The 27,485-nt window shown below is 38.2% G+C and overlaps 1 protein-coding gene and 1 long non-coding RNA gene across 2 annotated transcripts; both read left to right on the top strand.

The window, feature by feature from the left end:
• The first annotated feature begins 2,128 nt into the window (after window positions 1-2,128).
• Window positions 2,129-5,666, top strand: LOC129927811 (uncharacterized). Its single transcript, XR_008779498.1, has 3 exons — window positions 2,129-2,279; window positions 3,263-3,382; window positions 5,397-5,666. It is a non-coding gene; the product is annotated as an uncharacterized LOC129927811 (long non-coding RNA).
• A 6,467-nt stretch (window positions 5,667-12,133) lies between these two features.
• On the top strand, window positions 12,134-17,713 carry LOC129927888 (prestalk protein-like). Its single transcript, XM_056039574.1, has 3 exons — window positions 12,134-12,292; window positions 14,664-14,780; window positions 17,443-17,713. The coding sequence occupies exons 1-3, from the start codon at window positions 12,250-12,252 to the stop codon at window positions 17,559-17,561; spliced, it is 279 nt and encodes a 92-aa protein (XP_055895549.1). The 5' UTR covers window positions 12,134-12,249; the 3' UTR covers window positions 17,562-17,713.
• Window positions 17,714-27,485: the final 9,772 nt, after the last annotated feature.

Below are 27,485 nucleotides of genomic sequence, written 5' to 3'. Positions count from 1 at the left end.
TTAATGAAGTGCCATTCTTCTTCTTCTTCTTCTAGCCAGCTTTATTGCTGCTGAGCTGTCAGCTCTTTTGCAGACTGTGCCAAAGAAAAATGGTGTGCTGTTCTCTTCAGCTGTTCAGCACTGCCGTACAGGGTGTTGGTTATGTTGGGCTGTAGTGGAAGTAGGGTCTGCCTAAGGTGGATTAGGGAGGGGCATTCAAAGAGGATATGGTTTACGGTTTCATAAGGGGGAGTGTCATAGATTAATGTGTCCTACTCATGGAGTACCAGCATATCGTATTTTTAAATTTTGCAATCAAAAGAAGCAAGATTTTGTAAGAACTAGAGGCTAACAATGTGTTCTTTTAGGATACTTCTGTTTAGAATATAAATAAAGTGACTAAAGTTCCCCTTACCCCTCCAGTCTATAGGGCAGATGATGTAAAGGTCAGCTGTTTCTGTGGCCTACGATTAACGAGGGTGTCATGTGGCCAGCACAACGGCCAGCCGCCTTCTCCCACTAATGTCCGGTACCCATTAGAGCAGGGTGGACTCTGAGGCACCCAAAGATCCCGAAATTAACAAGGTTATTAAGACAGTTTTTGTGGAAACACAAACCCAAAATAGGCCCCCGAAGTGGTCCACCCAGGTAGGTAAAAAGGCAGGTTTCAATATTTTCAGAAAGAACATTAGAATGGTTGGGCATATGTAATCACCAGGCGCCGTTGCATTTTCACCCTTCTTTCTGCTTCTGTTGTGTATGACATCTGCAATCCATGACCCTTCCTTTATGCTCTCTCTCCATGTGGATCTATCCAGTGCCACCTCTTCCCAGCTGCTAGTGTCGATTTTGAAGAGCTTCATGTCGCGTTTGCATGCATCCGTATAACGTAAAAGTGGGCGAACAGTGGCTCTCCTGCCTTCTATAAGATCGCCATACAGGATGTCTTGTGGAAGTCGACCTACTGGCATTCTACGAACGTGGCCAAGCCAGCTAGGGCGTCTGCTGCTACTTATCTACTTATACCCCATATCAAACAAAATGCTGGACCTTGTGATTTTGAAGGTTACTGTCTTTAGTGACTCTTGAAGCCCAACATTTCTGCGATAAAAAAATGCAAAAAAGTTTCATGGAGGTTGTATCTACTAACTGACCAATCAGCGTGAACTGCAAATATCGTAAAGATTTTTGTCTAAAATGTATAATGAATACTAGAATAATGAAAAGAGTCAATTTATGAACCTCCCTATGTCCACATCAAGTATAAAATATTTGTATATTAGTCAAACCGGATTAATCTAATACTTATCTTTTTTTTTTTTTAAAGGAAACCTCAGAATTTGCGCTATTCAATTTTAGCTTCATCATCATAGGAACCCTTGGGCCTCTTTTCTTTGCCTCTTTTATGGGCCATCTCGCCTCTTTTGTTATGGTGAAGCGTGTATGGTATGAAGATTATTATGTTAGCAATAAAAATATTGAATTAGTAAGCTATTTGAAGACACAAAAAAAATTTATTTTCTAGGTGGAAATGTTTGGAAATAAGATTTTTTAAAGCTATAAGTAGGATGAGATTTACTTAATATGTTTGCACTCTTTATCTTATATAATGATGATTACGTCCTACGTGTCATGCATCTAATCATGCATGTTAACCAATGACTTAAATTCTGCCAAGTCACTGGTTTTCCTGGGTGGCTCAGGCAACCCATTCCATGCTCTAGTAGCACTAGGGAAGAAGGAGTATTTGTACAAATTTGTCCTAGCATATGGGACGAGGAATGTGCCTTTATCTTTGTGTCTTTCAGAGTATTTTATTAAATTTTGTTTTTGTATTTGAAGATTATGGTTCAGTGTTTTATGTATAATTGCTACTTTACTTTTAAGTCTTCTCTCCTGAAGGCTTTCTAAATTTAATGATTTTACTAAAGGTGTTACTCTAGTCAAATGTGAATATTCGTTGGTTATGTATCTCACTGCTCTATTTTGTGTCTGCTCTAGTTTCTTAATGACAACAGACAATGGCCACGCCGCTGACTTATTCAACTAGCTACACCTGCAAGCTACTTCACACTCATTTGTCATTGTGTCTGGTTTCCAGGTAAATTTAATCTATTAGTAAACAAAACAACCAGCGTTAACGTAACGGATCTGAGGTTTGTGTATATAAGTGACAATGGAAGACAACTCTAACCACATCGGCTCCAACAGCAGACTTGAACTTGCGGTGACCAGAAGCGAATCAACTTGAAAGAAAATGAAAACATTCGTCGCCTTGGTCTTTACAGTCGCTTTCGCCTGTGAGTAGAATCTATAAATAAATCGTTGCTTGTTTTGAAAATATTTTCGATACAGATTTATCTTTTCATTTTGAATTATAGACTGTATTTACTATTTATTCCTTAGTAGATTTTAACCATAAATTCAATGATTATTTTATTTATATTATTTCTTAAATTCGTTTTTTTATTTTAGGCTAAATGTCCTCAGACTAGCTTTATTTAATCAGATCTAAAGAGCTAAATATCCAATTAAGTCATGTTTAATGCACAATATGGCTGCATTATGTTCTGCAATAATGTAAAACAGTAAACTGACTCATGTGGGATGCGCTCTGAACTATCGTTTAGATGGTCCCGGGTTCAAACCAGACTAGCTACCATACTCCGTCGTCCTGAGGGTTGGACAATATGTAGGCACGTACAAAACATGTAAAGGGAAGAACACAAATTCCTAAATGTCTAATGGATTATACTCTCTCTTTCTCTCTCTCGTCTCTCTTTCTCTCTTATCTTTCTCCAATTGAGGACGAACGTTTGTTATGGAGTGTGTGTGTGTGTGCGCGTGTGTGTTTCTATGGTGACGGTGGGAAGAGTTTAGTTATTGGTTGTGAATGATGCAAGATAGGTGTCGTTGTCGTCACTTGGTCTTAGTTAAGGGAGACGACTCCAGAACGTGCGACTATAAAGTTGAATTTCGTTAAGAAATATTACTAAAGTCTACTACAGTTACTTCATCTCATATCAGGTTGATTCTGTCTATATTATAATAAAAGTTATGTTTAATATTGTTCACAAGGAAATTATTCAAAAGTTATTTCAAGTTTTATAAATTAAGATATAACACGCCTACAGCGGTTTGGTTGTCTGACAGCTAGACGGTGCTATAAGTCAACGACGTCCTATAACAATGGTTCTTTTTAGTAAGGAGTCTAGAATACACATGATGTTTGTAAATTTACTTTTCCATCTTGTAATGTCTTATAATGTACACTTTCTTGTAGGTCTTGTCTCAAAGATTGAAGCACAGAAATGCAGATATAACTCAGACTGTGTTACTTTCTGTGGCGGAAGTACCAACGATGCTGTGTGTGATGTCCCATCAGGAGCCTGTCATTGTCACTGTAAGTTAACTGTATGGCTTGTCGTCTGCATGATTTGTTTTCGTCTGATACAAACTAATCATACATAGTCTGTGATGTTCTTATTATATTTATAAATAGCGTTATGTAAATTAAACTATTGTTATAGAATTGGTGGATTTGCATCACGGCTGAATAATGAGTGTGAATCTATCCGCTGTAAGATGTAATAGAACCATTTTATTATATTATTATTATTATTCAATAGAAGATTGTGTCCATAAGTTAATTAATGTTATAGTGTGCCCCGAGCAATCGAGTTTATGATTTTGAGAATAATTTGTGGATAAAATGATAGAATTAGAATCGCCTAAAGTCGTTATGAATAATAAAATAGAAAATACTTATAGAAATAAACATCGTAAATTTACAGTTTTAAGGATTATAAAAAACAAAACCGACGAATCTTGGGGATGGTATGTGATGGAAGATGATATGTGTAGGAAGATGGTAGATGTTGAAAGACAGTATATGATTCGTGAGAAACATAGTACAATTACATGACTGGAACTGGTTCTAATAATAATAATAATAATAAGGCTAGTCTTCGAGTCCGAAGATTAGTGAGGAATGCAGTATTTCTAGAGGCTGCGCAGCCCCAGCTGTGACCTACATATTTTGCCACATTCCAGTCATGCATAACCATTGTCCGCACGTGGCCAATTTAGATTTTCTAAATTAGGTCGCTCAGAACTGGCTCTACTTATCAATCAAAAGTACATTAAGGATTTTTGAAGTCCCTAGAATAAGATTTAAAAAAAAAAGGTCAAATACAGAAGTGTGTTGTCCAACGTAATAAAAACATAATTTACAAATACAAAAAAGACAATCAAATAAACTATTCAGAAAAGACAACATGAAAACACATTTCTTTTTCCAAATGCTGGGACAAATTCCTACAAGTGCCCATTCTTTCCGGGTTGCCTTAATTATCCAGGAAAAAAAAAACAATACGTTAGTTTCAGTAATTAACTTGCCTACATAGGTTAACATAAGGATGCATCTTCTTTTTTGAAGTAACGTCTGTATTATATAAGATAAGAAGATAAGATTCGAGTAAAACGTAATAATCTTCTCTTTTGAAGGAGCGTCTATTAAATTAGAATGTGTGAAATAATCAAAAGACGGACATTGATGCGCGCGCACATACACACTCACCACTTACCAAGATTGTTTTAGCAACCTAGACAAAAAGATTTTCGATAACAAAGAAATAGGCTTAATTATCTCACATCATCGTTTCATCTTTGAAATCGAAGACATCGCCATGATTGTTACAAAGCTTACATCAACTCACTTTGTCCGTCTGGTAAAAAGTGTGTACGCGTTATTTCTCCCACACCCATTCATTGTATCAAGTTGAAAATTCGCACAATTCTTCATTGGCATAGAGTTCTTCTTTCTTCTTCTTCTAGCCAGCTTTATTGCTGCTGAGCTGTCAGCTCTTTTGCAGACTGTGCCAAGGAAAAATAGTGTGCTGTTTTCTTCAGTTGTTCAGCACTGCCGTACAGGGTGTTGGTTATGTTGGGCTGTAGTGGTAGTAGGGTCTGCCTAAGGTGGATTAGGAAGGGGCATTCCAAGAGGATATGGTTTACGGTTTCGTAATAATTGGCGCAGTGTCTACAAAGAGGGAGTTGTGAGGAATTAATTTTGTTCAGATGGTAATTGAACGCAAGTGTTTGTCCTGTTCTTAGTTGGAAAACTGTAGATTGGCATAGACAAAGCATGAATCAATAAGAATTTTTTTTTAACAAATTAGTCAATTAATTACTGGTAATTAATTATTTTGTTTGATACCAACAAGGGAAACTATTCCGCCAGTATTTAGAGATAGGGCTAAATTTGTTGAGTTTAGTCCCCTTACATAACTGTTTAACGCTCTTGTTGAAACTCAACACAAGCGCTGTTATCAATTTTAATGTTATCAATTTTAATGTACACTTCAATCATTTTGGAAACTGCTACTTAATAGTTAAATACTAATTGTATGTTCCAGCTCACGGTGAAATCAGCTGTTCCAACCACAGTACATGCCGACGTGAGTGCGGAAACCCCAGGGCCTGCTGCAACAACGACCACCATTGCCATTGCCACGAGGCATGCGATTACAGGCCTTTATAAGTTGTCTAAAGGACTCTAGTGATGGAGTGAAAACAATGTCACTGATTCAACTGTCATAACATGTCTAAATAGAGTTCATCCTGTGATATTTGTTATGTACACATTAATAAAAAAATTAATGAATATTTGTTATAATGACAAAAGATATCATGTTTTTTTATTTATTTATTTTTGTTGATGTATCACATATACCTGCTCCAGTGAATATGAATACAACTACAGAGAACAAGCTGATTTTTAAAAGCATATACCTAGTCGCAAAGCCATTGCCTACAAGTAGTTTAGTACAAAGTCATTGCCTACGCACATTTTATTACGCTACTATTGTATACTCGTAGTTTAGCACAAAGTCATGGCCTACACGTAGTTTAGGACAAAGTCATTGCCTACGCACAGTTTATTACACTACTATTGTATACTCGTAGTTTAGCACAAAGTCATGACCTGCATGTAGTTTAGGACAAAGTCATTGCCTACTACTTGTACTTTTTGTGTGGATGATTCAGTTGTTCTCCATGTTTCACGTCTACTATACAATTGGACGGCCTTAATTATTATTATTAGTATAGCTTTTATATAGCGCTACTTTCATGCTTATTATAGCATGCTCAGAGCGCTTTGGTCCAATCTCATTTGTCGACCGGTGGGGGGGGGGGAGGGGGGAGGGGGTCTCTTTGGTTTTCCGTGCTGCCTTTAGGCGCTCAGTAAACGCAACTCATCCCGAGTCCGGTGTCGAACCTCGAGCCCCCTTCATAGGTAGCCAAGACAAGCCAAGTTCAAGCGCACTTAGCCTCTCGACCACGCTTCCCACCCATAAGATTCTTATTTTAGTCTTCTATCACGTGATCCTAAAAAAAGTGTAAACAAAAAAAAATGTGGAAAATGTCCATATTTAAAACCCTAGAAAGGTAACAAGGGGCACCACTCGCGCTAAATAAGATTGTATTTACTTACTGGCAGTGATTATGATGGTCATAAATTGTAGCCTGCAGTAGAACTTAGTTATCATCATCAATTAGTTTTATTAAAAACAAAAGTAGTCAAAACAAATAAAAGATATCCCTTTTGGTCTTTGTTATATCTTTCTTTCTACTGGCTAATATATTAGAATATTCCAGTTTTTGTTTTCAAAATTAAAAAAAATAATTCATTAAACTAAAATAGCTTTCTGAATATTTTTTTAAAAACATTTTTTCAGTTTTATGTCTGTCAGATCCCAGAATGCCCAGTAAGTGAAGGCCCTGGGCAGATTTTCGTGCAGGCTCAGAATCTCTTTAGCTTCCATATAGTACTAATAGATATGAAAGCACGTCTGGGGGCTCGGTGGTCTAATAGTTAAGAGCTTGGCTTCCGATCCTGAGGTCCTGGGTTTGAATCACGGTGAATCTCGATGAAGACTGGGATTTTAAATTTCGGGATTTTTTAGGGTGCCCTTGAGTCCACCCAACTCTAATGGGCACCTGACTTTAATTGGGTAAAGTAAAGGCTGTTGGTCGTTGTGCTGGCCACATACCACCCTGCTCGTTAACCGTTGGCCTTAACAACACCTGCCCTATATATCGCATGGTCTAAAAGGGTCAACTTTACGTCATTTATGGGAAGAAAGAAATACCAGACACATACATTTAATTTTAATCTCATTTCCTTAGTTTTACTGTTTCTCTTGACTTTGAAATCATCTGCCCTATTGACCACTTGGTCTGAAAGGGAACTTTACTTTTTTTAAAAAAAAAACTAATGTCAGGTAACCATTTGAGCTGTATGCTGTATGTACTTAGAGGCGCCCTAAAGATCCCGAAATTAAAAATTAATTAATCCCAGTCTTTGCCAGGATTCGAACCTAGGACCCCAGATTCAGCCAAGCGCTTTACCACTCGGCCACCGCGCCTCCAATGTCATGCTTATTTGGTTCCTATTCAAAAGACATTGATCGTTAGGAGATCACTCGTCTGTATGACTCTGAGAACTGGGTGCTCTTTAGGAGAACTCAACTGGGTGCTCTTTAGGAGAACTCAACTGGGTGCTCTTTAGGAGAACTCAACTAGGTGCTCTTTAGGAGAACTCCTCGAACGATGTCATCAAAGGTGCGTTCGCTTCTTAACTCTTTCTCTCCTGACTGACGATACCAACGTTGATTCCACCAGAATGTGGTAAATAATTACGGAGAGAAAGAGTTAATGGGCATACCCTGGCAAGACTAGTCTGGCTTGTGTGGACAGTAGAGAATCTTGGTCGGACACCTGTTCCTTGTGGCGACAGTGGCATAGCTACCATGGCGCGAAGGGCTTCGTTTCGCCAGGGCCCACGACAACTAGGGGCCCAAACGGGTTTATGTAAGGGATAAAAGTAGTTGATTATAAGAATTGAAATGTATCACATTATTATATTGTTTTAATTAAATCATGTTTATTATTCTTAAACCTTAATGACAAATGGATGTAAATGTGATTACTCTAGTGTGAAATGTATTGAAGGAGGATAACTCTTAAATTGTCAGTACAGCGTTTCGTGTAATTCTAACGTGTTAGAATTTTTATCTAACAACAACAATAACAACAATTAAAATAATAATAATAATAATAATAATAAAAATAATGACAGCCATCATTTGTACTCTTTGTGAAAGTGATAAGATAAATTTTATTTGCTTTTGTTTTGATTAATCCAATATTTATTTATTTAATATTACGGTACATATTTACTAGTTGAAATACTTCAAATTAATAGTACAACTAAACAGGATTCTTCATCCTGTTATTTTGCAGATTCTGTTGAAAAATCATAGTATAGTCCTCTAAGTGCCTCATGAGCTCACTACAATGCTGTGTGTCCTCAATCTTGGGTTGACGACAAGTTAACATCTGGAAACCGGTACCGGTCTGTCAACTTGTGGAGGTTTATCTACTAGTGATTAGGGAAAGCGGTCATAGTAATAGAGTTCACCCTGTATGCAATGACGTGAGACTTATGACTGAGTGATGTACACGAACAATGTTTTGTGTTGATTAGCTCCCTTTGTGGTACATAACAGTTTCAGGAATTCAATCGCACCAACAAAAACATTTATACTGCTTGAAACCTTTGGTTTTCCATAGGAAATAATGACAGATCCTCCCGAAAGAATCACAAAAACTTCGTTCGTTTACAACAGAGGACAATGGACAACCCAGTGATCGTCAAGTCTGGACAGTTTATGAACAATTTTAACGTGAACTGTTGTGTAAACCATAAACTTAGGTTAGTGTCTTATGTGTTGTTGGCAATGTAATCTCTTCAGTACTGAATTAAAAATAAACTTACTGGTTATTAAAATATATTAATTTCAAGAACTTTGTTCGTATCGCATCTATCTACAATAGGTAACGTTATGGCCGTCAAGTCTGAACAATGTCTGAACAATGTTATAACCTGAATGGCTTTGAAAACATGGGACTTACGGTTTTGTCGTGTGTGTTTTTGACAATGTAATCTTGTACTTATAAAAAAAAAAGATAACATCATCTAGTTAAAACATTATCTCCGTCAAGCCTTTATGTGTCGCAGAAACGTGGGGCTTGAATAGGAACTAAAGACAGTGAACTTCGAATATCCAAAGCTTTAAGCATTTCGTCTCGTGTGGGATGTAAGCATATATATTTATATATTTATAGCCTTTATATAGCGCTACTTTCATGATTATAGCATGCTCAGAGCGCTGTGGTCCAATCTCATTTGTGGACCCATGGGGGGGGGAGGGGGTATCTAGGAGTTGGTTTTCCGTGCAGCCGAAACTCGAGCCCCCTTCTAGGTAGCCAAGCCAAGCAAAGTTCAAGCGCATTTAGCCTCTCGACCACGCCTCCCATGTGTGAGATGTAAGCACGTGAGGGATGTAAGCATATGTAAGATGTATGAGGACTTACACCGTGTCTACAGCCGGAGAATAGGACAACGAAATAAACGCATGAACTATGTATAATCTGCGACATTGCAGTACATTTTTAGTTGTGAGACCATAAAATTTATGTTCTTTATTTTTGACAATATAAAACTTTTTGAACTTATGAATAAAAATAAAAAAAATAAAAAGAAAGGCATGAATGCTGAATGTTTTATCTGCTAATCAATTCACTAATCATAAATGTGTAAAATACAAGACATCATTGACTTATCATAAGTTTGTAAAATACAGGCATCATTGACTTATCATAAGTTTGTAAAATACAGGCATCATTGACTTATCATAAGTTTGTAAATTACAGGCATCATTCACTAATTGACATTATGTTTTACCATTAATTAAAGTAGCTTCTCGAGATCCCAATATACTTTCTACTGAGTAAGATAAACATTAATTTCTGTACAAAGGTGCCTTAAAAGCCACTGTCTTAGATAAAGAATCTGCTGTAAAACATTCAGTGAGGAAAGTTGCACGGTGGGAAGTCTTCAGGTTCCCTTGTGGCGACCAATGCACATTTAGAATATGTGAAGACTCAGCACGAAACTTGGAGTCCTGGCATGTGACATGGTTGGCCAATCAAATGATCCGAAGCTTGAGGGCCTCGTTCTCGTTTACCCCCTGAGGAACATATCTTACTTATACCATGTTTTCATGGCCATGTACTCTCTTGTAAAAAAAAAATGTTTTACACATTTTGAATGTTCCTTCAGAGTTGAAGATAATCTACTTCCTAGTCCCAACCTCCCTCAGGACGACGGGGGATAGTATGAACACAGTACCATCGAGAATTCCGAACGACAGTCCAGAGCGCAGACCGCACAACCAGGCAGCCATCTCATCAGATACAGTAGAGCCCATTTAGCGCTCAGTCACACTCAACTTACCGGAGGGCACCCAACGTCGCATTCCGGAACCCAGGCCCACGGGTACTTTGCTACGTCACAGTATGGGGATGACCGAATATTAAAAACAATTTTTTTTTTTTTTGCGAGATTTAAAGGACGACCAACCGAAGGGTCTTGGGATTTTGAATTTTTGTTTTTTTTATGACGCCTCTAAGTCCACTCAGCTCTTATAGGTACCAGACAATAATTTGGAAAAGTTTGTCGTTGTGCTGACCACATGACCCCCATTGTTAAACATTTAATAATCCGCACTATCGATAACATGCGTCAAAATATACAGGTCGTTGCTGTTTGCTTGGTTCCATGAAATAATGAGTACGTCGTATAATGTATTACATGTTTCGGATGTTCCTTCAGAGTTGAAGATAATCTAGTTCCTAGTCCAAACCTCCCGCAGGACGACGGGGGATGGCAGCTGGCAGGGTATGAACCCGGGACCGTCGGGACAACTGCACGACAGTCCAGCGTCCATAATGCATGACCCAGGCAGCCCCCCCCCCCGGCTCCGCAATTTTACAAATACTACTCTAGACTAATTGCCCAGTATGCATTTAGCGTACAATATAACATAAAAACAATATTGCTATATGCATAAATAAATAAATAAGTAGGTAGTCAGATGAGGCAGATAACTTGCCTAACGAAAAAAAAAGAAGTCTGGCTTCTTAAGTACGTGGCCGACAACAAGGTTAAACTAGATATAAACTAGATATGGATTCTAGATCTAGATCTATAGAGCTGCTAATGTATCAACAATATAAACTTTTATTACTATAGGAGGAAATTATTTTTCTTTGCGTCAGCTAGATGCCTACTCATCGCTCTACTACTCTACTATAAAGGAAAAAAAAAACTCCGCACTTACATCTATATCTCTCAATAATGTGGAAGTTATTTCCATTTTTCAATATAAAACAAAAGAATTAATGACCAGTAATTAATTGATTAATTGGTAAATTTTTCTTATTGTTTCGTGTCTTGTCTACGCCAATGAATAATTTTTGCAAAGTTTCAACTTCATCCAGGAATGGATGTGGGAGAAATAACGTGAGCAGACTTTTTTTTTACCAGACAGACAGACAGACAGACAGAGTGACTTGATATAAAACATCTAGATGTCGGCAGCGTACTATAAGCCATGTACTTTTAGCTCGGACGATGCACTTGTTGTTGAAGTTTTATCTTACATACATTTAAAAACATTACTCAGATCTGATGTCACGATTGTGTCACGTGACACTCCTTACCATTGGTGTCCATTTTCTTTTGTCCCGATGGGCCACGTCAGTTTCCGGAACGCATTGCACAAAAAAAAAAAGTCCCCGAGTAAACGGGGCAAAGCATCTCAAGCCTCTGAAGCTTCCCCATGCATGTTTCGAGAGGCCGCTTAGCATTCTAAGCGTGGGAAGCGTGGTCGAGAGGCTAAGTACGCTTGAAATTGACTTGGCCTGGCTACCTATGAAGGGGGCTCTAGTCTCGACACCCGACTCGGGCAGAGTTGTGTTTACTGAGCTGCATATAGCTATCGGGGAGTTGGTTTGGGAACCTCTGCCCCCAGACAAGTTGACACTTCTGGAAATAAAAGGCGCATTAAACGAAGAAAACATTGCGGAAAAAAACACACACACACGCGCACAACACAACACACACACACGGGTACTCGCCAAAGAAAAATATACGATATTTTCGAATCTCGATGTCTGAAGCTTCTACACAATTAACATCCGGATTTGTGCGTATCATATCAAGCCGGATTCAATTTCGTCTATAAATACAGGTAATCAGAGCTTGATGCCTCATTACTGCACCTAGCTACTGACCCACTGCAAACATCAAGTAGAGAATCGAATACATTCTAGCAGCAAACGAACAATCTAGAATCAAACATGAAGCAATCAATTAGCGTTGTCCTCATTGTGGCATTAGCATGTAAGTATGAATTTAATAACCATTGTTTAAGTGCATAGGCGTCCATGCTGGATTTACATATAGGCAAAATAATCTACAGCTTAGGGCCACCACTTGCCAGGGGGCCCCTAAATATTGTTTAGAAGAAAAAGCAAAAGAAAAATGTCTTAAAATGATTACAAGGTGCCCCCATATCTCAAATAGCTTAGGGCCATATCTAGTCTAAATCCGGTCCTGATATAATTGGAAACATAGAGTTGAAGCTAGGTGTTGAAACAAATGATACATACATATATTAAACATAAATGAATAACAGCACCAGGGACCAAGTTTTTCGACACCACCGCCTAGCGATAACGCACCAAGCGAAACTAACCTATAGACTCTAGACCATTGGAATGTCCAAAAAAACATTCTTCTGATCCAGAGTCATTTCGCCCGAATTTCGAATCCGGAGTCACAGGTTCGAGCCTCGGTCGGCGCATGCCCTTTTTTTCGTAGCATTTTAATTCACTACTTTCTCTCCTAAAAACTTGGTCCCTGGTGCTGTTATTCATTTATGTTTAATATATGTATGTATCATTTGTTTCAGCACCTAGCTTCAACTCTATGTTTCCAATTATATCAGGTTTGTTTAATATATGTATGATATGCTTGGAGTAGCTGCATTATTTTGTCAATTTAACAATCTAAGAGAACATGAATTCCAGTTAATGGTCAGATATGATAAAGTGAAGATAGACTGAAAAACAAATATCCAGTATCGTTGTCAGATTATTCGGCAATTGTAGATTAGTTATATGCATTTTCAGGCCAAAATTAAAATGTGTTGTAGCCAGATTTTAATTATTTTTTGGCATTGTAATGATTGCGTCTGTTTAATTGTTGTAATGAAAAGTTGAGACCGCAAACCAATAAATTACCCACAAAGTTGATCTTGCTCTAATTTTCAGATGCTGCTTTAAAAAAAAATAGTGCGTGCTTCTCCAGGTCAATAAACTTTACGTCATTTCTCTTATAAATTACAGACGTCCCTTCAAAGAAGGTCACGTGATGCCTGTGTGTTAATGCGCTGAGGTTTCGAATCGAGGGATTCGGGTTCGAACCTTATTTTTTTTTTTACTGAGGTTTTGTATTTTGTGATATTTTAGGACGCATCATAGTCCACACAAATCAAATGGCTACCTGACATTAGTTGGGGAAAAAAATAAAAGCGGTTGGTCGTTGTGCTGGCCACATGACACCCTCGTTAACCGTGTGCAACAGAAACAGATGACCTTTAGTGGGAAGTGTGGTCGAGAGGCTAAGTGCGCTTCAACCTGGCTTGCCTTGGCTACCTCCAAAGGGGGCTCGAGGTTCGACACCCGACTTGGGCAGAGCTGTGTTTACTGAGCGCCTAAAAGCAGAACCGAAAACCAACTCCTAGATACCCCCTTCCCCCCCCCCACTGGTCCACAAATGAGATTGGACCAAAGCGCTCTGAGCATGGTATAAGCATGAAAGTAGCGCTAAATAAAAGCTATAAGTATATATAATTCATCGGCCCCATACATAGCAAAAAGGGTACTTTACTTTTAATCTTTTTGACCTTCCGCATAATGAGTAGGTGTCCTTGACCGTCACAAGCTTCTGCAGAAGTGAAGAACAGGAAAGCTTCCCAATCTTTGCATATTTTGTTTTAACTAATGGCTGGAGTGATCGTTAAATGAACTTGTGTATTACCCGTGCTTGTAATCGTGTTCGCATTATCGTAGTCTGTGAATCGTGGCCAGTCTGTACTGTGTTATTGTGTGTATCAGTCGTGTTTTAGTGAAATAAATCGTAATATACTAAATCAAAGCCTTGTGTCTAAGGTTATGAGTTGATTTAGTATATTACAATGGCATTATGTATCCATAGATCGTCTGCTGAAGTACGCCCTACCTTAGACAAAAAAAAAAAAAAAAAAACAACAACCAAAAAAAAACAACAACAACAAAAAAAAACAATAAAAAAAAACAAAAAAACAAAACAACCAAAAACAACAACAACAACAAAAAAAAAAACAATATAAAAAAAAAACAAAACAAACAACCAAAAAAAAACAACAACAACAAAAAAAACAATAAAAAAAAACAACAAACAAACAACCAAAAAAAACAACAACAACAACAAAAAAAAAAACAATCAAAAAAAAAAAAACAAACAACCAAAAAAAACCAACAACAACAACAAAAAAACAATCAAAAAAAAAAAACAACAAACAACCAAAAAAAACAACAACAACAACAAAAAAACAATCAAAAAAAAAAAAAAAAAAAACAACCAAAAAAAAAACAACAACAACAAAAAAACAATAAAAAAAAAACAAACAAAAAACAACCACTGGCTAACGTGACTCTTTGTTTTACAGTTGTCATGACAACCCAGGCCCAGAAGTGTCGAAACAATGAGGACTGTCACAGCGTGTGCATACATGACCCAGACCACTCTGTGTGTGACGTACCCTCAGGCGAATGTCACTGCCATGGTGAGTCTGTCACAAAACTTTTTTGGTTATTCCCCCCTGATGGTCAAGTGAAATTCTCCTCGTGAATAGTGTTGTCGTAAGATTGCGTATCATTAAGACAGAAATAGCGATGCACAAACTACGGGCCGAGGGCCACATTCGGTCCGTAACGTGTTGCTTCCCGGCTCCCGAAACTTTTGTTAACATTGTTTGTTTGTTTGTTGTAAAATGTTTTACATGTTTCGGATGTTCCTTCAGAGTTGAAGATAGTTTACTTCCTAGTCCAAACCTCCCGCAGGACGACGGGGGATGGGAGCGGGCAGGGTTTGAACCCTCGACCGTCGATAAATCCGAACGACAGTCCAGCGCCCAAACCGCACGACCAGGCAGCCATCGTGAAACCATAAATTTAAAACCATAAATGCTTTAGTCCCATTAGTCTTCATTGTTTTTGTGTGCAGTCGTGTCGCTCAGTGATAAGTAATGGTGGGGATGTCTGTCCCTGTACGGAGAATGGCCGGGCGCCACTAGATTACAGTGATACCCAGCCTTCTTGGTCTCGGGGGGGGGGGGCGAATAAATGTTAAACATTCGCGTCACAACCAGCGTCACCGCTAAACATCGTCGAGTCCGACGGAACTGTGACTCTACTGCTTCATTATCTACTGCTGGTGATAGTGACACGGGTTGGATATGGCCCACAGGTCGTAGTTTGGGCATCACCGCCAAAAATCGTCGAGTCCGACGGAACTGTGACTCTACTGCAGGGGTTCTCAACCTGTGGGTCGCGACCCCCTTGGGGTTCGAATGACGATTTGCCAGGGGTCGCCTAGGACCATCTTAAATTGTCTTCTCTTCTATTGCTGTATGTGTGTGTGGGGGGGGGGAACGCGGCAGAGTGGGGGATTGTAAAAAGGGGTCGCCGAGCATAAAAGGTTGAGAACCGCTGCTCTACTGCTTCATTATCTACTCCTGGTAGATGGGCCGATAGTAACACGGGTCGGATATGGCCCACAGGTCGTAGTTTGGGCATCACTGGCGTGGAATACTTAGTCTTAAGGAATTGAATTCACGTGTTTATGAATTCTTGAATCAGGGAATAGAAGCCCTAACCCAATATATTTTTGATATGATTGTTCCACAGGGGGTTGGATAAATTCTTGAGGAATCGATCGCACATGAGTTGATCTCTTCCAGGGAGTATATAAATGGAAAGATAAGATTTAAATTGTTAAATTCAATCTTCCATATGTACTATAACTACTATTATCTCATTCTCAAAATAATGTCAATGTCTATCTTATCTTATCTTATATAATACAGACGTTACCTCAAAAAAAGAAGATGATTACGTCCTACGCGTCATGCATTCAGTCATGCATATTAATCAATGACTTAAATTCTGCCAAGTCACTGGTTTTCCTGTCTTAAGAGAACAGATTCATACAATTGTTATCCTTGAAAATAGATTAACTATGAATTGCTCTAAAGAACTAGATCCCATTAACATTCTAATTCAATATTCTAGGAGAAGAGACCTCGAACATATCTTCATGTAATAATAATAATAATAATAATAATAATAATAATAATAATAATATTATTTATATTTAAAAAAGTAAAGTTTCCTATTCAGACCTTGCGAGCTATGGGGCAGAAGATATTAAGGTCTTCTGTTTCTGACAAAGGTTAACGAGAAGTGTGCCATGTGGAGTCAGGGGCGTGCCAAAAATCCCGAAATTCAAAATCCCTTTCTCCACCGAGATTCGAGCCCAGGACCCCTGGCTCGGAAGCCGAGTGCTTAACTACTCAGCCACAGCGTCAAATTTACATACGTTTCTGAGTTATCATTGTAAGAAGAGCTGCTGAGCAGAAAATAAAAATGGAAAGATTTGGTTTCTCTGAATTTACACAGCACCCACAGACTTAAGTCAAAGGGCATATAATGATGAGAGATCATTGGTATCAGTTAAAGCGTTATAGTAGATTGTCTGCAATACTTTTAAAACTTAGCGATAGGTTATAATAGAATGTCTGCAATACTTTTAAAACTTAGCGATTGGTTATAATAGAATGTCTGCAATACTTTTAAAACTTAGCAATTGGTTATAATAGAATGTCTGCAATACTTTTAAAACTTAGGATTGGTTATAATAGAATGTCTGCAATACTTTAAAACTTAGGATTGGTTATAATAGAATGTCTGCAATACTGTTGCAACTCTAGGGTAGGCACTCAACGAAAAGGCAGGCAACTCAACACAGTTTAACAGGAAATAAATAGTTGTGTTTATTCACTAGGGCAAACACATAACTTCCTTCAGCTTCCTCAGAGTCTTACTACTAAGTATACCAGTCCTTTGCTACTTAACCCGAATGTGTGGACCAACGACAGCCTTCCCCGCTTCGCTCCAGGTCCCTACTACAACCTTCAGGCAGCGCAAAAGCTGGCTTCTTAGTTTCCCAAACATTCAGACTCTTCACAAATCACTGATGTACTGTTCTTCTCTCCATTCTAGCGTCTTCCTGTTTACGTTCAACAGTGCGCTAGTGCGCAATCTCAAGCGCGGGTGCAAGACAGGGTTACAATACTACTTTTAAAACTTAGCGATTGGTTATAATAGATTCTCTGCAATACTTTTAAAACTAAAGCGATTGATGTACATACGTGTTCTATATTCTAGAGTACGGCCACATCAGTTGCACTGACAACGAGATCTGCAAGGTAAAGTGTAACAACCAGGCAGCCTGCTGTAACAATGACCACCACTGTCACTGCAATGAACCGTGCACAAGTGGATAGTGAAATGGATCCTTCACTAACAGACAGTGAAACGAGCCATTCACTAATAGAGAGTGAAAATGTCAAAAGCTTTGTATTCAATGTATCAAATGAGTCGAAACAATATCAAATGTTTTTTTGTGTTATTGTCAAAATTTCAGTCAAATTGCTTAGTCTTTTTTTTAGATGTAGATTTAACTAGATTTATAATACATTGGAAAATGTTTATTATGCATTATATATCTTGTTATTATTTTTTTTTTTAAATATTAAAATGTATTAAATAAACAATGTTTTTTTTCTTAGATTTCCTTACACACCCCATTCAAACACATATATGTCTATAAAAATTTGAGTGCCGTTTAAATCGATTTTTAAATTAATATTTAAGGTTTTAAATAAATATTTAAGGTTTTAAATATGGGCCATCTTATGTTTTTCTTTACAATTATAAGGCAATCTTTATATATAAATTGTCTTCTTCCCTAAACAGGTCAAACAAGAAGTAAAGGAGAGATCACTCTCTTATTTCTGCGGATAGTCACCCTGCAAAAAAAAAAAACAAGAGGGGGAAGGGGGGAGAACACGTTTTCACAGCTCGCTACGGATGGCGGCGCGCTGGACTGTCAAACCCTGCCCGCTCCCATCCCCCTTCGTCTTGCGGGAGGTTTGGACTAAAAAGTAAACTATCTTCAACTCTGAAGGAACATCCGAAACATGTAAAACATTTTACAAACACTAAATAGCAAGGCATTGTAAGGCCCTATTCGAAACGGATTTCGCAGGGACAAGTTTGGGTAGGGAAGCGGACAATAAGTGAAATTTAAGAGTTTGGATTAGAAAATAAATTCGTCTTTGCATTTTATTCATTCTTTACTATGTACATAATTACTTTACGAGCCTTGAGTATAGCAAAGTCATACTGTATATTATAATAATTATGTTTCCTACATAAATCCCACTCAATAGCAAGAATTACCAATGTTTCAATCTATCTTTAAGAATTGTTGACCTCCTGGTAAATCGACATGAGGGCGCGGGAGATCTGTTTTAAGTTAAAAAATTGTTTAATTTAATAATTTATACATATTGAATTAGCGCAGGTCCTATGAAAGTGGGGTCCCACTGCGGTCGCATACGTTGCAGTGGCGTAAGACCGGCTATGCAAAATAGCGGCGTATGCTACGCCGCCGGTCGACTAGTAGAAATATAATTTTAGTGTGCAGTCCAGGTGTAGATAATTACCTAACACCTTGGAGATTTGCACGCACACACATACGCTATAATTCCAATTACAACATCCGAATCTGAAATGTATGTCAAGTGTTATATTCTTTCACTCACAATTGCATTTCTGTATTTTTAGATACTTTAAAATGGTAGCAATAAAATGAATGAGATCACAAAATTGTACAAAATTGCAATGAAATAAAAAAAAAAAACCAACTTAAAAGGGATTACACATTTTTTGGGGGTTGGAAAGTTCTTGATCATTAAAAAGAAAAAAAAAAGGAAACTCATTAATTGTCTGCCCATGAGAGATTTAGACACGATTGCTGTAAAATGGTCAGACAACTCTAGCAATGTACAGAGATTTAATAGTTGAATTACTGACCTTTTACCCATTCGTCACCTTGATAAATAAAAACTACATCACATTTAAAGACCGCATCACTAAATGAAGAGATTAGAGACAGGTCTAGTACAACTATTGGACCCCACGATGACCTAAAATTACTGTACAAAAACGCAAACTAAAATTCTATGGCCACATTACAAGATCCTCAGAGATCGCAAAGGCATTCCTTCATGGAACAGCACCAGGAAAAACAAGAAGAGGCAGTCAGAGAAAGCGATGGGAAGACAACACAAAGCAACGGACGAGCCTGGAGATTCTGTCCAATCCAAAAGACAGAGAGGAATGGAGAAACACGGCCAACAGATCTTGTGTGGTGCCCCCAACGGTCCAACAAATGAAGGTGAATCGGTGAAGGTGGATACATTACTAGAGAAACTATCAGATATTATCAAGAAAACAAATGATAGTGGGCATAAATCTCCCAGTAGAAACCAATGGACGTTGCCAATTATTTTTAACGCAAAAAAAAGAAAAAAAATAGGGGGCGGTGCTATGCGCTCCTATTATATTCATCTGGTCGTTTGAATGTACACAGTGAACCTACAGCAAAGTTGACAGCCGTCACGCTTCACTGCTCACAACATATAATTTTCTTTTCGTTTTCAAGTTCTGAAAGTAAGAGAGAAAATGTGAAAACGTGTTTCGTGCGTGTGCCTCTATATAAAACTTGCATGAGCCCATCGCAATATACACATCTATTGCTGGTTTTATATATGGTGGGAAAACTATGAATAACTTGCTTTTCGGCGTATCTGGGGCGCTGAGGCTGAGGGGTTAAGCGCTTGGCTTGGAACGAATCCGGAGCCCGAAATGGCATTCCTCTAAATGATAACCCATTCCGTCATTTCTGTAACAGTTTTTTTTTCTCTATGACAACCATCTTTGACCACCCATCCATGACAGCCCCCGCCAGACAACTTTTTTACTAATTATCAGTGGCAAGACTAAGACTAATGCGTTAAAGTCATTTTGAAGGCAACGTAATGGTTAAATTGAATTTATTAACTATTATCATTGTTTCTAAATGTGTGTGTTGAGATCGTGTTGCTATTTTAGTAGACGATATAGAGCAGGGGTTCTCAGCCTGTGGGGGTCGATTGAAGATTTGCCAGGGGTCGCCTATGACCATCGAAAATATGGATTGTTATTGCCAATTCTTCTATTGCTGTATGTGTGTGTGTGTGTCTGTGGGGGGGGGGGGTCGCGGCAGAGTGGGGGATTGTAAAAAGGGGTCGCTTAGCTTAAAAGGTTGAGAACCGCTGATATAGAGCATTATAGAGGCATTAAAAAACTAAAACAGACAGAAATATATGGCCGCCTGGTCGTGCGGTATGTGCGCTGGCCTTTCGTTCGGTTATCCCAATGGTCGTGGGTTCAAACCCTGCCCTCTCCCACCCCCCCGTCGTCCTGCGGGAGGTTTGGACTAGGAAGTAATTATCTTCAACTCTGATAGAACATCCGAAACATGTCAAACATTTTACAAACATTTCAGAACAGAGCAGTGAGATTCATAACGAACGAATATTCATGTATGATTAGAGCTGTGATGGCCAACTTCATTCGGTCTGCGGACCATTTAAATTTCCGGAACTCGTGAACGAAACAAGTACAAGTACAATAAAAAAGAAATGAAACAAACAATACATTCTTTAATTAGAAACCCATGGATCTAGTACAGGGGTCGGCAACCTTTTGAGTTGGAAGAGCCAAAAATTAGAATTTACAAAATTTTAAAGTTTTTAAAGAGCCACAACATTTACATTTTTTTCTTACCAACAATAAATAGTACTCTCACAATATTTAATGGAAAAAAAACCCGAATATATTTATTCATATATAATTAGTGTTTTCACAACAAATTATATAATATACATAGGGCATTATTAGATAATTATTTTTTTTTTATTTCGGTAGTACCTAAAGAAGTTAAACATTTACTTACAACACTAACTTGTACTTCACTAACAAACAATTGAACAAACAAATTCATGGGGGAGGGGTGTGGTGAAAAGCGAGTACAAGTGGCTCAGAGATAGAATCGGCGCCTAATTTTCGTTGAATGATTGAGAACTATTTTTAAAAATGTTTCGATAAAATAAATAATATTTGCGTATAGAACTTAAGAGCCGCAGCTTCACACCCAAAGAGCCGCATGTGGCTCGCGAGTCGCAGGTTGCCGACCCCGTATCTAGTAGGCCTACGCTAATTAGGGGATGTTTTAAGTGTATCCGAAACCAAGTTCTGAGTATCGTGCTGAATAAATTCGACACCATGTCGATACAAAAATGTAGATGTTTGTCTGTGACTGGATTACTTAACATTGAGTTCTCTCCCTTCCACCTGCTGAATGAGCACTTTTGAAAGGTCTAGCGTAGTGTTAGTCACTTTAGTTAGTAGCGTTAGACCATAGACATAAATAAATATAGACTGGAAAAAGGAAGTAACTTCATGTAACTTGAAAACATGTATATCTATTGTATTCGGATTTCCGAATTCTGAGAAGTTGCATGATCTTCAGTCTTAGAGATTAAAAAAAAAACACTAGTGAAAATATTGTAATACTTTTATAGGTTATGGCTGAAATAGATATGAATACTTAACTTTTATACTGCTCATAAATGCTGTATAATAAAGTACACAAAATTGCAAGTCACAAATTTTCGTTTCATAAAACTCTTTTATCGGCCAGTCTATATTTATTTACGTCTATGTGTTAAGACATTTAGTTAGTATAAAGATACACCATAGTAGACGGACTTTGAACGCGACATTTAGTGACGACACGGCTTAGTGGGGTCTAGTTTATTTATGCTATTAGTCAGTTGGTGTTAGGACTTTTAGTGGAGCAAACTCCGTATTACGGACAGAGACTCTGGCCTTTTCAGTATTAAACTTTATTCAAGTCTATGACAGTTTGGACTTAGTCTTTCAACTTGTTACATGTGTAGGCTCTGTTTTGTTGTAGTTAGTGATTCGAATACACCCGTACCAGAAACCCAGACATCTCCATTGTAATCTGTCGAAGTCAGACAGCCATCAATAACTACAAGTTCAAGGCCTATCACAGTGGGCATTTACTTGGTTTGCTTTTGTTACTTAAAAAATAACACTAAACAAAAAAAGGCGTCTGAACATGAAAATATTTATAAAAAATAGAAAAACAAACAAAGCTTATACTATCTTGTTGTTATTAGCCACGTGATTCTCTATCTCTTCTATAGAAACTACGCAATCCATAAAGGCTGTCACGTGATACGTTTTTTTCATTGTTTTATCAGACGACGACCTATATAAGGGACCAATGGACCTCATTCACCAATCGTAATCAAACAATACTAAGTGTACTTCTATCAATTAGTTTGGAACAATCATGTAATTAAATTTGTAATAGATCTAGACTAAAAAAAAAAATCTTTACAAAATTAAAAAAAAAAAAGGGGAGGGGGGAATGACCTGAATTCAAGCTCAAGCCAACACGGTAACCACTCTGCTAGTGGAGAGCTTATGAACATGGAAGAGTGTATAGTTATCTATTGTTTCTATAGTCTCGTCCTATTTTTCATGTTTGTGTTCACTAAGACCTAGACGACGACCTACATAAGGGACCTATGGACCTCATTCACCAATCGTAAACAAACAACATTTAGCCACGTGATTCTCTATCTCTTCTATACAAACTACGCAAGCCATAAAGGCTGTCACGTGATACGTCTTTTTTTTTTTCATTGTTTTATCAATATTATCACGTGGCTTAATGTTGTTTGTCTACGATTGGTGAATGAGGTCCATTCAGTTCATACCACCACTTTAGCCAAGAACTATTTCTTTCCCTAGTTCGAGATACCAAACAAAATAATTTTATAACAATGGTTGATTAACTAATTGGTTAATTGTTTGTTTTTTCTTGTTTTGTCAGGTAAAGTAAAAATAAAAGTAAAGTTTCCCCTTTCACACCTTGCGATCTAAAGCGTAGATGACGTTATGGTCATCTGTTTCTTTAGCCAACGGTCAACTAAAGTCAGGTACCCATTGGAGTTAGGTGGACTCAGGGGAGCCTTAAGAATCCCTAAATTCAAAATTCTAGTCCTCATCGAGATTCGAACCCAGGATCCCAGGTTCGTACGTCAAGCGCATAACCACTCAGCCATCGACCCCCCCTCCCCACGTAAAATGAAATAGTTGTGCACAATTTCAGCTTGATCCGAGATTGGGTGCGGGAGAAATAACGTGTACAAACTTTTTAGAAGGCAGACAGAGTTGATATAAGCTTTGTAAAAAAAAGATATTTGAAAACTCTCCAGAACACTGAGGAAGTGGAGGAAGATAGGGCCTACCATAGAGATACCAAGGGAGGCAATTGTCGAATAAAATCGCAGACGTCTTAAATCCACCCTAAAAACAAGTAAATCATCAACGACAGCTATCAGACGTCAGGTGTTAGAGATCAGACGTCAGGTGTTAGAGATCAGACGTCAGCTGTTGGATATCAGACGTCAGGTGTTAGATATCAGATGTCAGTTGTTAGATATCAGACGTCAGGTAATAGATATCAGACGTCAGGTGTTAGATATCAGACGTCAGGTGTTAGATATCAGACGTCAGGTGTTAGAGATCAGACGTCAGGTGTTAGATACCAGACGTCAGGTGTTAGATATCAGACGTCAGGTGTTAGAGATCACACGTCAGGTGTTTGATATCAGACGTCAGGTGTTAGATATCAGACGTCAGGTGTTAGATATCACACGTCAGGTGTTTGATATCAGACGTCAGGTGTTTGATATCAGACGTCAGGTGTTAGATATCAGACGTCAGGTGTTAGAGATCACACGTCAGGTGTTTGATATCAGACGTCAGGTGTTTGATATCAGACGTCAGGTGTTAGATATCAGACGTCAGGTGTTAGATATCACACTTCAGGTGTTTGATATCAGACGTCAGGAGTTAGATATCAGACGTCAGGTGTTAGGCGAAGTACACAATAAACCTGAAGCTACTATTTATTAAAGCTGAATAGACAACAGATTTTTTATTTGCGCTACAATGAACCAGGACCAAATCCATTGACCTTCACATTCAACTTTTCTGGCCGACATAATTTCTACCTTGACAACATCCGTGAGACATAGACAAGTTTTTTAAATTTTTATTTTTACAGGAGATGTTGAATCGTAGATATATTATATGTTTGTTCATATCCTGCAATGTCAATGTGATCTTATGGACTATTTCTAAAAGGTATAATATAGCAAGGTCCATAGTCGGATAGTGGTATGTTTTCTTTAAGAGCGGATATTCCCATTTAAGGGGGGCCTCACGCACTGTAACGCTTCTGAGTCCACCCAAATGTAATGGGTGCCTGACAAACACAGGGTTGGTCACATGACACCCTAGTTAACCGTTGGCCATAACAACAAATGAGTTTTACTTAATTCGCTACATCTGGAAGGGGTTTCTTTATGACATTGTGGCTTTCTTAGATTATCAGCTGAACATATAGATTTTGTTTTTACATACTTCGGATGTTCCTTCAGAATAAAAGAATTATTATATCACAGCCCGGTCTTCCCGAAGAATGGCGGAAATGGCCGAGGGGAAAGTCCGGAACCATCGAGACGGCAGAGAAAAACGCATTCAGTTTCGGATCAGCGGCTTGGCAGGTTCTGCCATGGCGCGAGCACGTTGCCCTGCCTCATCGTGGCGCTCGCGTGGAAACGGCCATTAGAGGAAGTGGCTAGGCTAAATGGGTAACAACACAAGACTCCCGTGGGGATGCCCACGGGTAGACGAGAGTCCACCCATTGCACGGGCGGGGTTGTAATAAAGTCCCCACAAACATGTCACCAATTCATGCGCTGTTCCTCAAATGGACCGTTACATAAATGGCGGGTCCCGCACAGTTAGCTTGGTACATTGAAGGAAAATGGCAGAAGATCCCGGTGTATTCTCGGCCTTCGGCCGTGTCTAGCCCACGCGTTGGGGGCCAAATGCATCGGTCAACAGCAATGCTTTACATAGGCATTGTCTAGGGTCTCTCCCAAACAGAACTGTGTGTTCACACAGGTTTTTTTTTTTTTACTGTTTGGCGTCCAAGCAGGTTTTTTTTCAAACTTAGGGCTCGAAGAGCCTTCGGCTCAGCCCTTTTGACATCAACAAGGTTCTGCCATGGTGTAGCACATTTCGCAGCAATTTTTCTATTGGTCATCGGCGCTAGCCCTGGCGAAATAAGTCAAATAAGAGAAAGTCACAGGTGATACTAAAAAGTAACGGATATTTGATGTTTCTATAGCTTATGTTAAGTCTGGGACGGGATGTATCATCGCAAGATGATTTAGTGTTCAGTCAAGACATATTGTAGTGGGCCTGTTTTTTGTCACGCTAAAGAGATTAGAAAGAATATATACTCGATAAGCGTTATCCAGTCCCTGAAAGACTCGGACCACAGTGCAGTGGGGGATTGGTGCCATTGGATTTGACAATATAACTCGGTCGAAGATTTTTGTTCCCAATACGTTCAAAATTTGGTATCACTAGTCTCAACAAGGGGGTTTCAATATAATGCGCTTCTCGTGTTTGATATTTAAACATTTGCATCATGTACTGTGTGTGTGATTTTCTATTTCATTGATGTGAGAGTCTTTTTAAATTGTGTTGTTGAATGTAATAATTATAATCTTTAGTATCCGTAAGGAAATTTGTCTTACAATTTGTGCATTACATCAAACAATACATTATAACTATAGAGAACCAAAATATACATTCACACCAGACTCACTCATAATTCACATAATTGAATTGCTTTTAATGATATGATTGCCAGGGGAAGATAACAGTTTCTGTGTCTGCTTGTCTTTGCTATTGGTGTCCTGTATCTCTTTTGTGATGGTAAAACCACAAAATCCTGACTCAAAGGGTGATTTTTTATTTCTAGGATCTATTTAGCTTTCTTGTGGATGTTTGTCTCAAACATTCGCCCAAATGGGGTTTGTTTTTTTGCCAATGATTTTATCATCAACATTTAGGATTCTATGAAGTTTATTTTTATTTTTAATGTTCAGATTGCCATAGCAGGCAGTGATATTAAAACTTAAAATATTGCAGATGTGAGCGTGATAAGGCATCGATAAGGCCTTTCCGCTAACATTAAAGGAGGACATTATTATTACTAAATTCTAGTACATTTATTTTTATCTCATATCAATTAATTAAAAGTTATAATTAGTATTGCTCTCAAGGAAGTTACTCAAGTTATTTCAAGCCTATCAGTTAAGATACAATACGCCTACAGTGGTTTAGTTGTCTACCAGCAGTTTGGTGCTACAAGTCAACGACCGTCAGCTACACACACATGATCTGTAGACCATTTTTCTCCATTCCTCTCTGTCTGTCGCCTTGGATAGAACCTCTTTCAATGGCAGGCCCGTACATTCTTTTATGTTGTCCTCCCATCACTTTTTTTGTATGCTTTGAACTAGCGACACATTCCCATTGCGGCAGTGAGTTAGTAAGGATATTACAGACAAGATGACTCCAAATTCAGTTTAGTGTACACCTCACAAGCTAAGTGTTACAAGCAGTTCTGTACAACTGTACACATACAAGCGCTTATAAGAGACTATGCCATACGTACAAGAAATATATTTCCATGAAGTATAGATTAATAAATACAATTATCTCTCTCATATTTCATAATTGTCATAAAAGTGAATGAAAAACACCCGTTACTAGTGAAGACATGCTGGACACATGACTATTTTTCTTTCTTCCTTTAAAAGAAATCATTTGAGAGGGTGATTTTACTATCACAACATAAGCAAAAAAAACAAAAACAAAACAATAACAAAAACAAACAAACAACAACCAAAACAACAACATTGATTTATGTAAATGCTCATTAAATAAACTAAGTACTTTGTTCCTATAATACATATTTGGAAATCACTCTCTCCCCCCAACACCCACACTAAATAACCAACTAACGAACTAAATAAAGAGAGAGAGAGAGAGAAACTGTTATAACACCAGACACCAGTGTTCATCCACTATTCGAGCCTGATTACAATCATCTCCACCCCTCTCTCTTTTCCCCCTCCTCCACCACATTAACCCCTCCCCCCTGTTAGAGCATTTGGGGGGGGGGAGACGAGAGGTTCTTTTATTTAAGAGTAGGGGGAAAACAAACGGGCCGTTACAAGGAAAAGATTGAGAAACATTGCTCTAAAAGTTTCTGTTTATATAGGTTAGATTGTTGACTTATCTTGAACTATGACTTGACAATTTTGGACAAAATTTTGTGGGAGAAATTTTCC

Source organism: Biomphalaria glabrata, chromosome 8 (genome assembly GCF_947242115.1).
Source record: "Biomphalaria glabrata chromosome 8, xgBioGlab47.1, whole genome shotgun sequence".
In the NCBI taxonomy this organism is placed as follows: Eukaryota; Metazoa; Mollusca; class Gastropoda; family Planorbidae; genus Biomphalaria; species Biomphalaria glabrata.
The sequence above is the reverse complement of the archived record's forward strand: the minus strand, read 5'-3'. Positions and strand labels throughout refer to the sequence as shown.

Bases quoted from the DNA above. Each gene is read 5' to 3' on its own strand.
- LOC129927888 (XM_056039574.1), top strand. From the start codon at position 12,250: ATGAAGCAATCAATTAGCGTTGTCCTCATTGTGGCATTAGCAT. The intron at 12,293-14,663 runs GTAAGTATGAAT...TTTGTTTTACAG, and splicing joins CCTCATTGTGGCATTAGCAT to TTGTCATGACAACCCAGGCC. The intron at 14,781-17,442 runs GTGAGTCTGTCA...TCTATATTCTAG, and splicing joins AGGCGAATGTCACTGCCATG to AGTACGGCCACATCAGTTGC.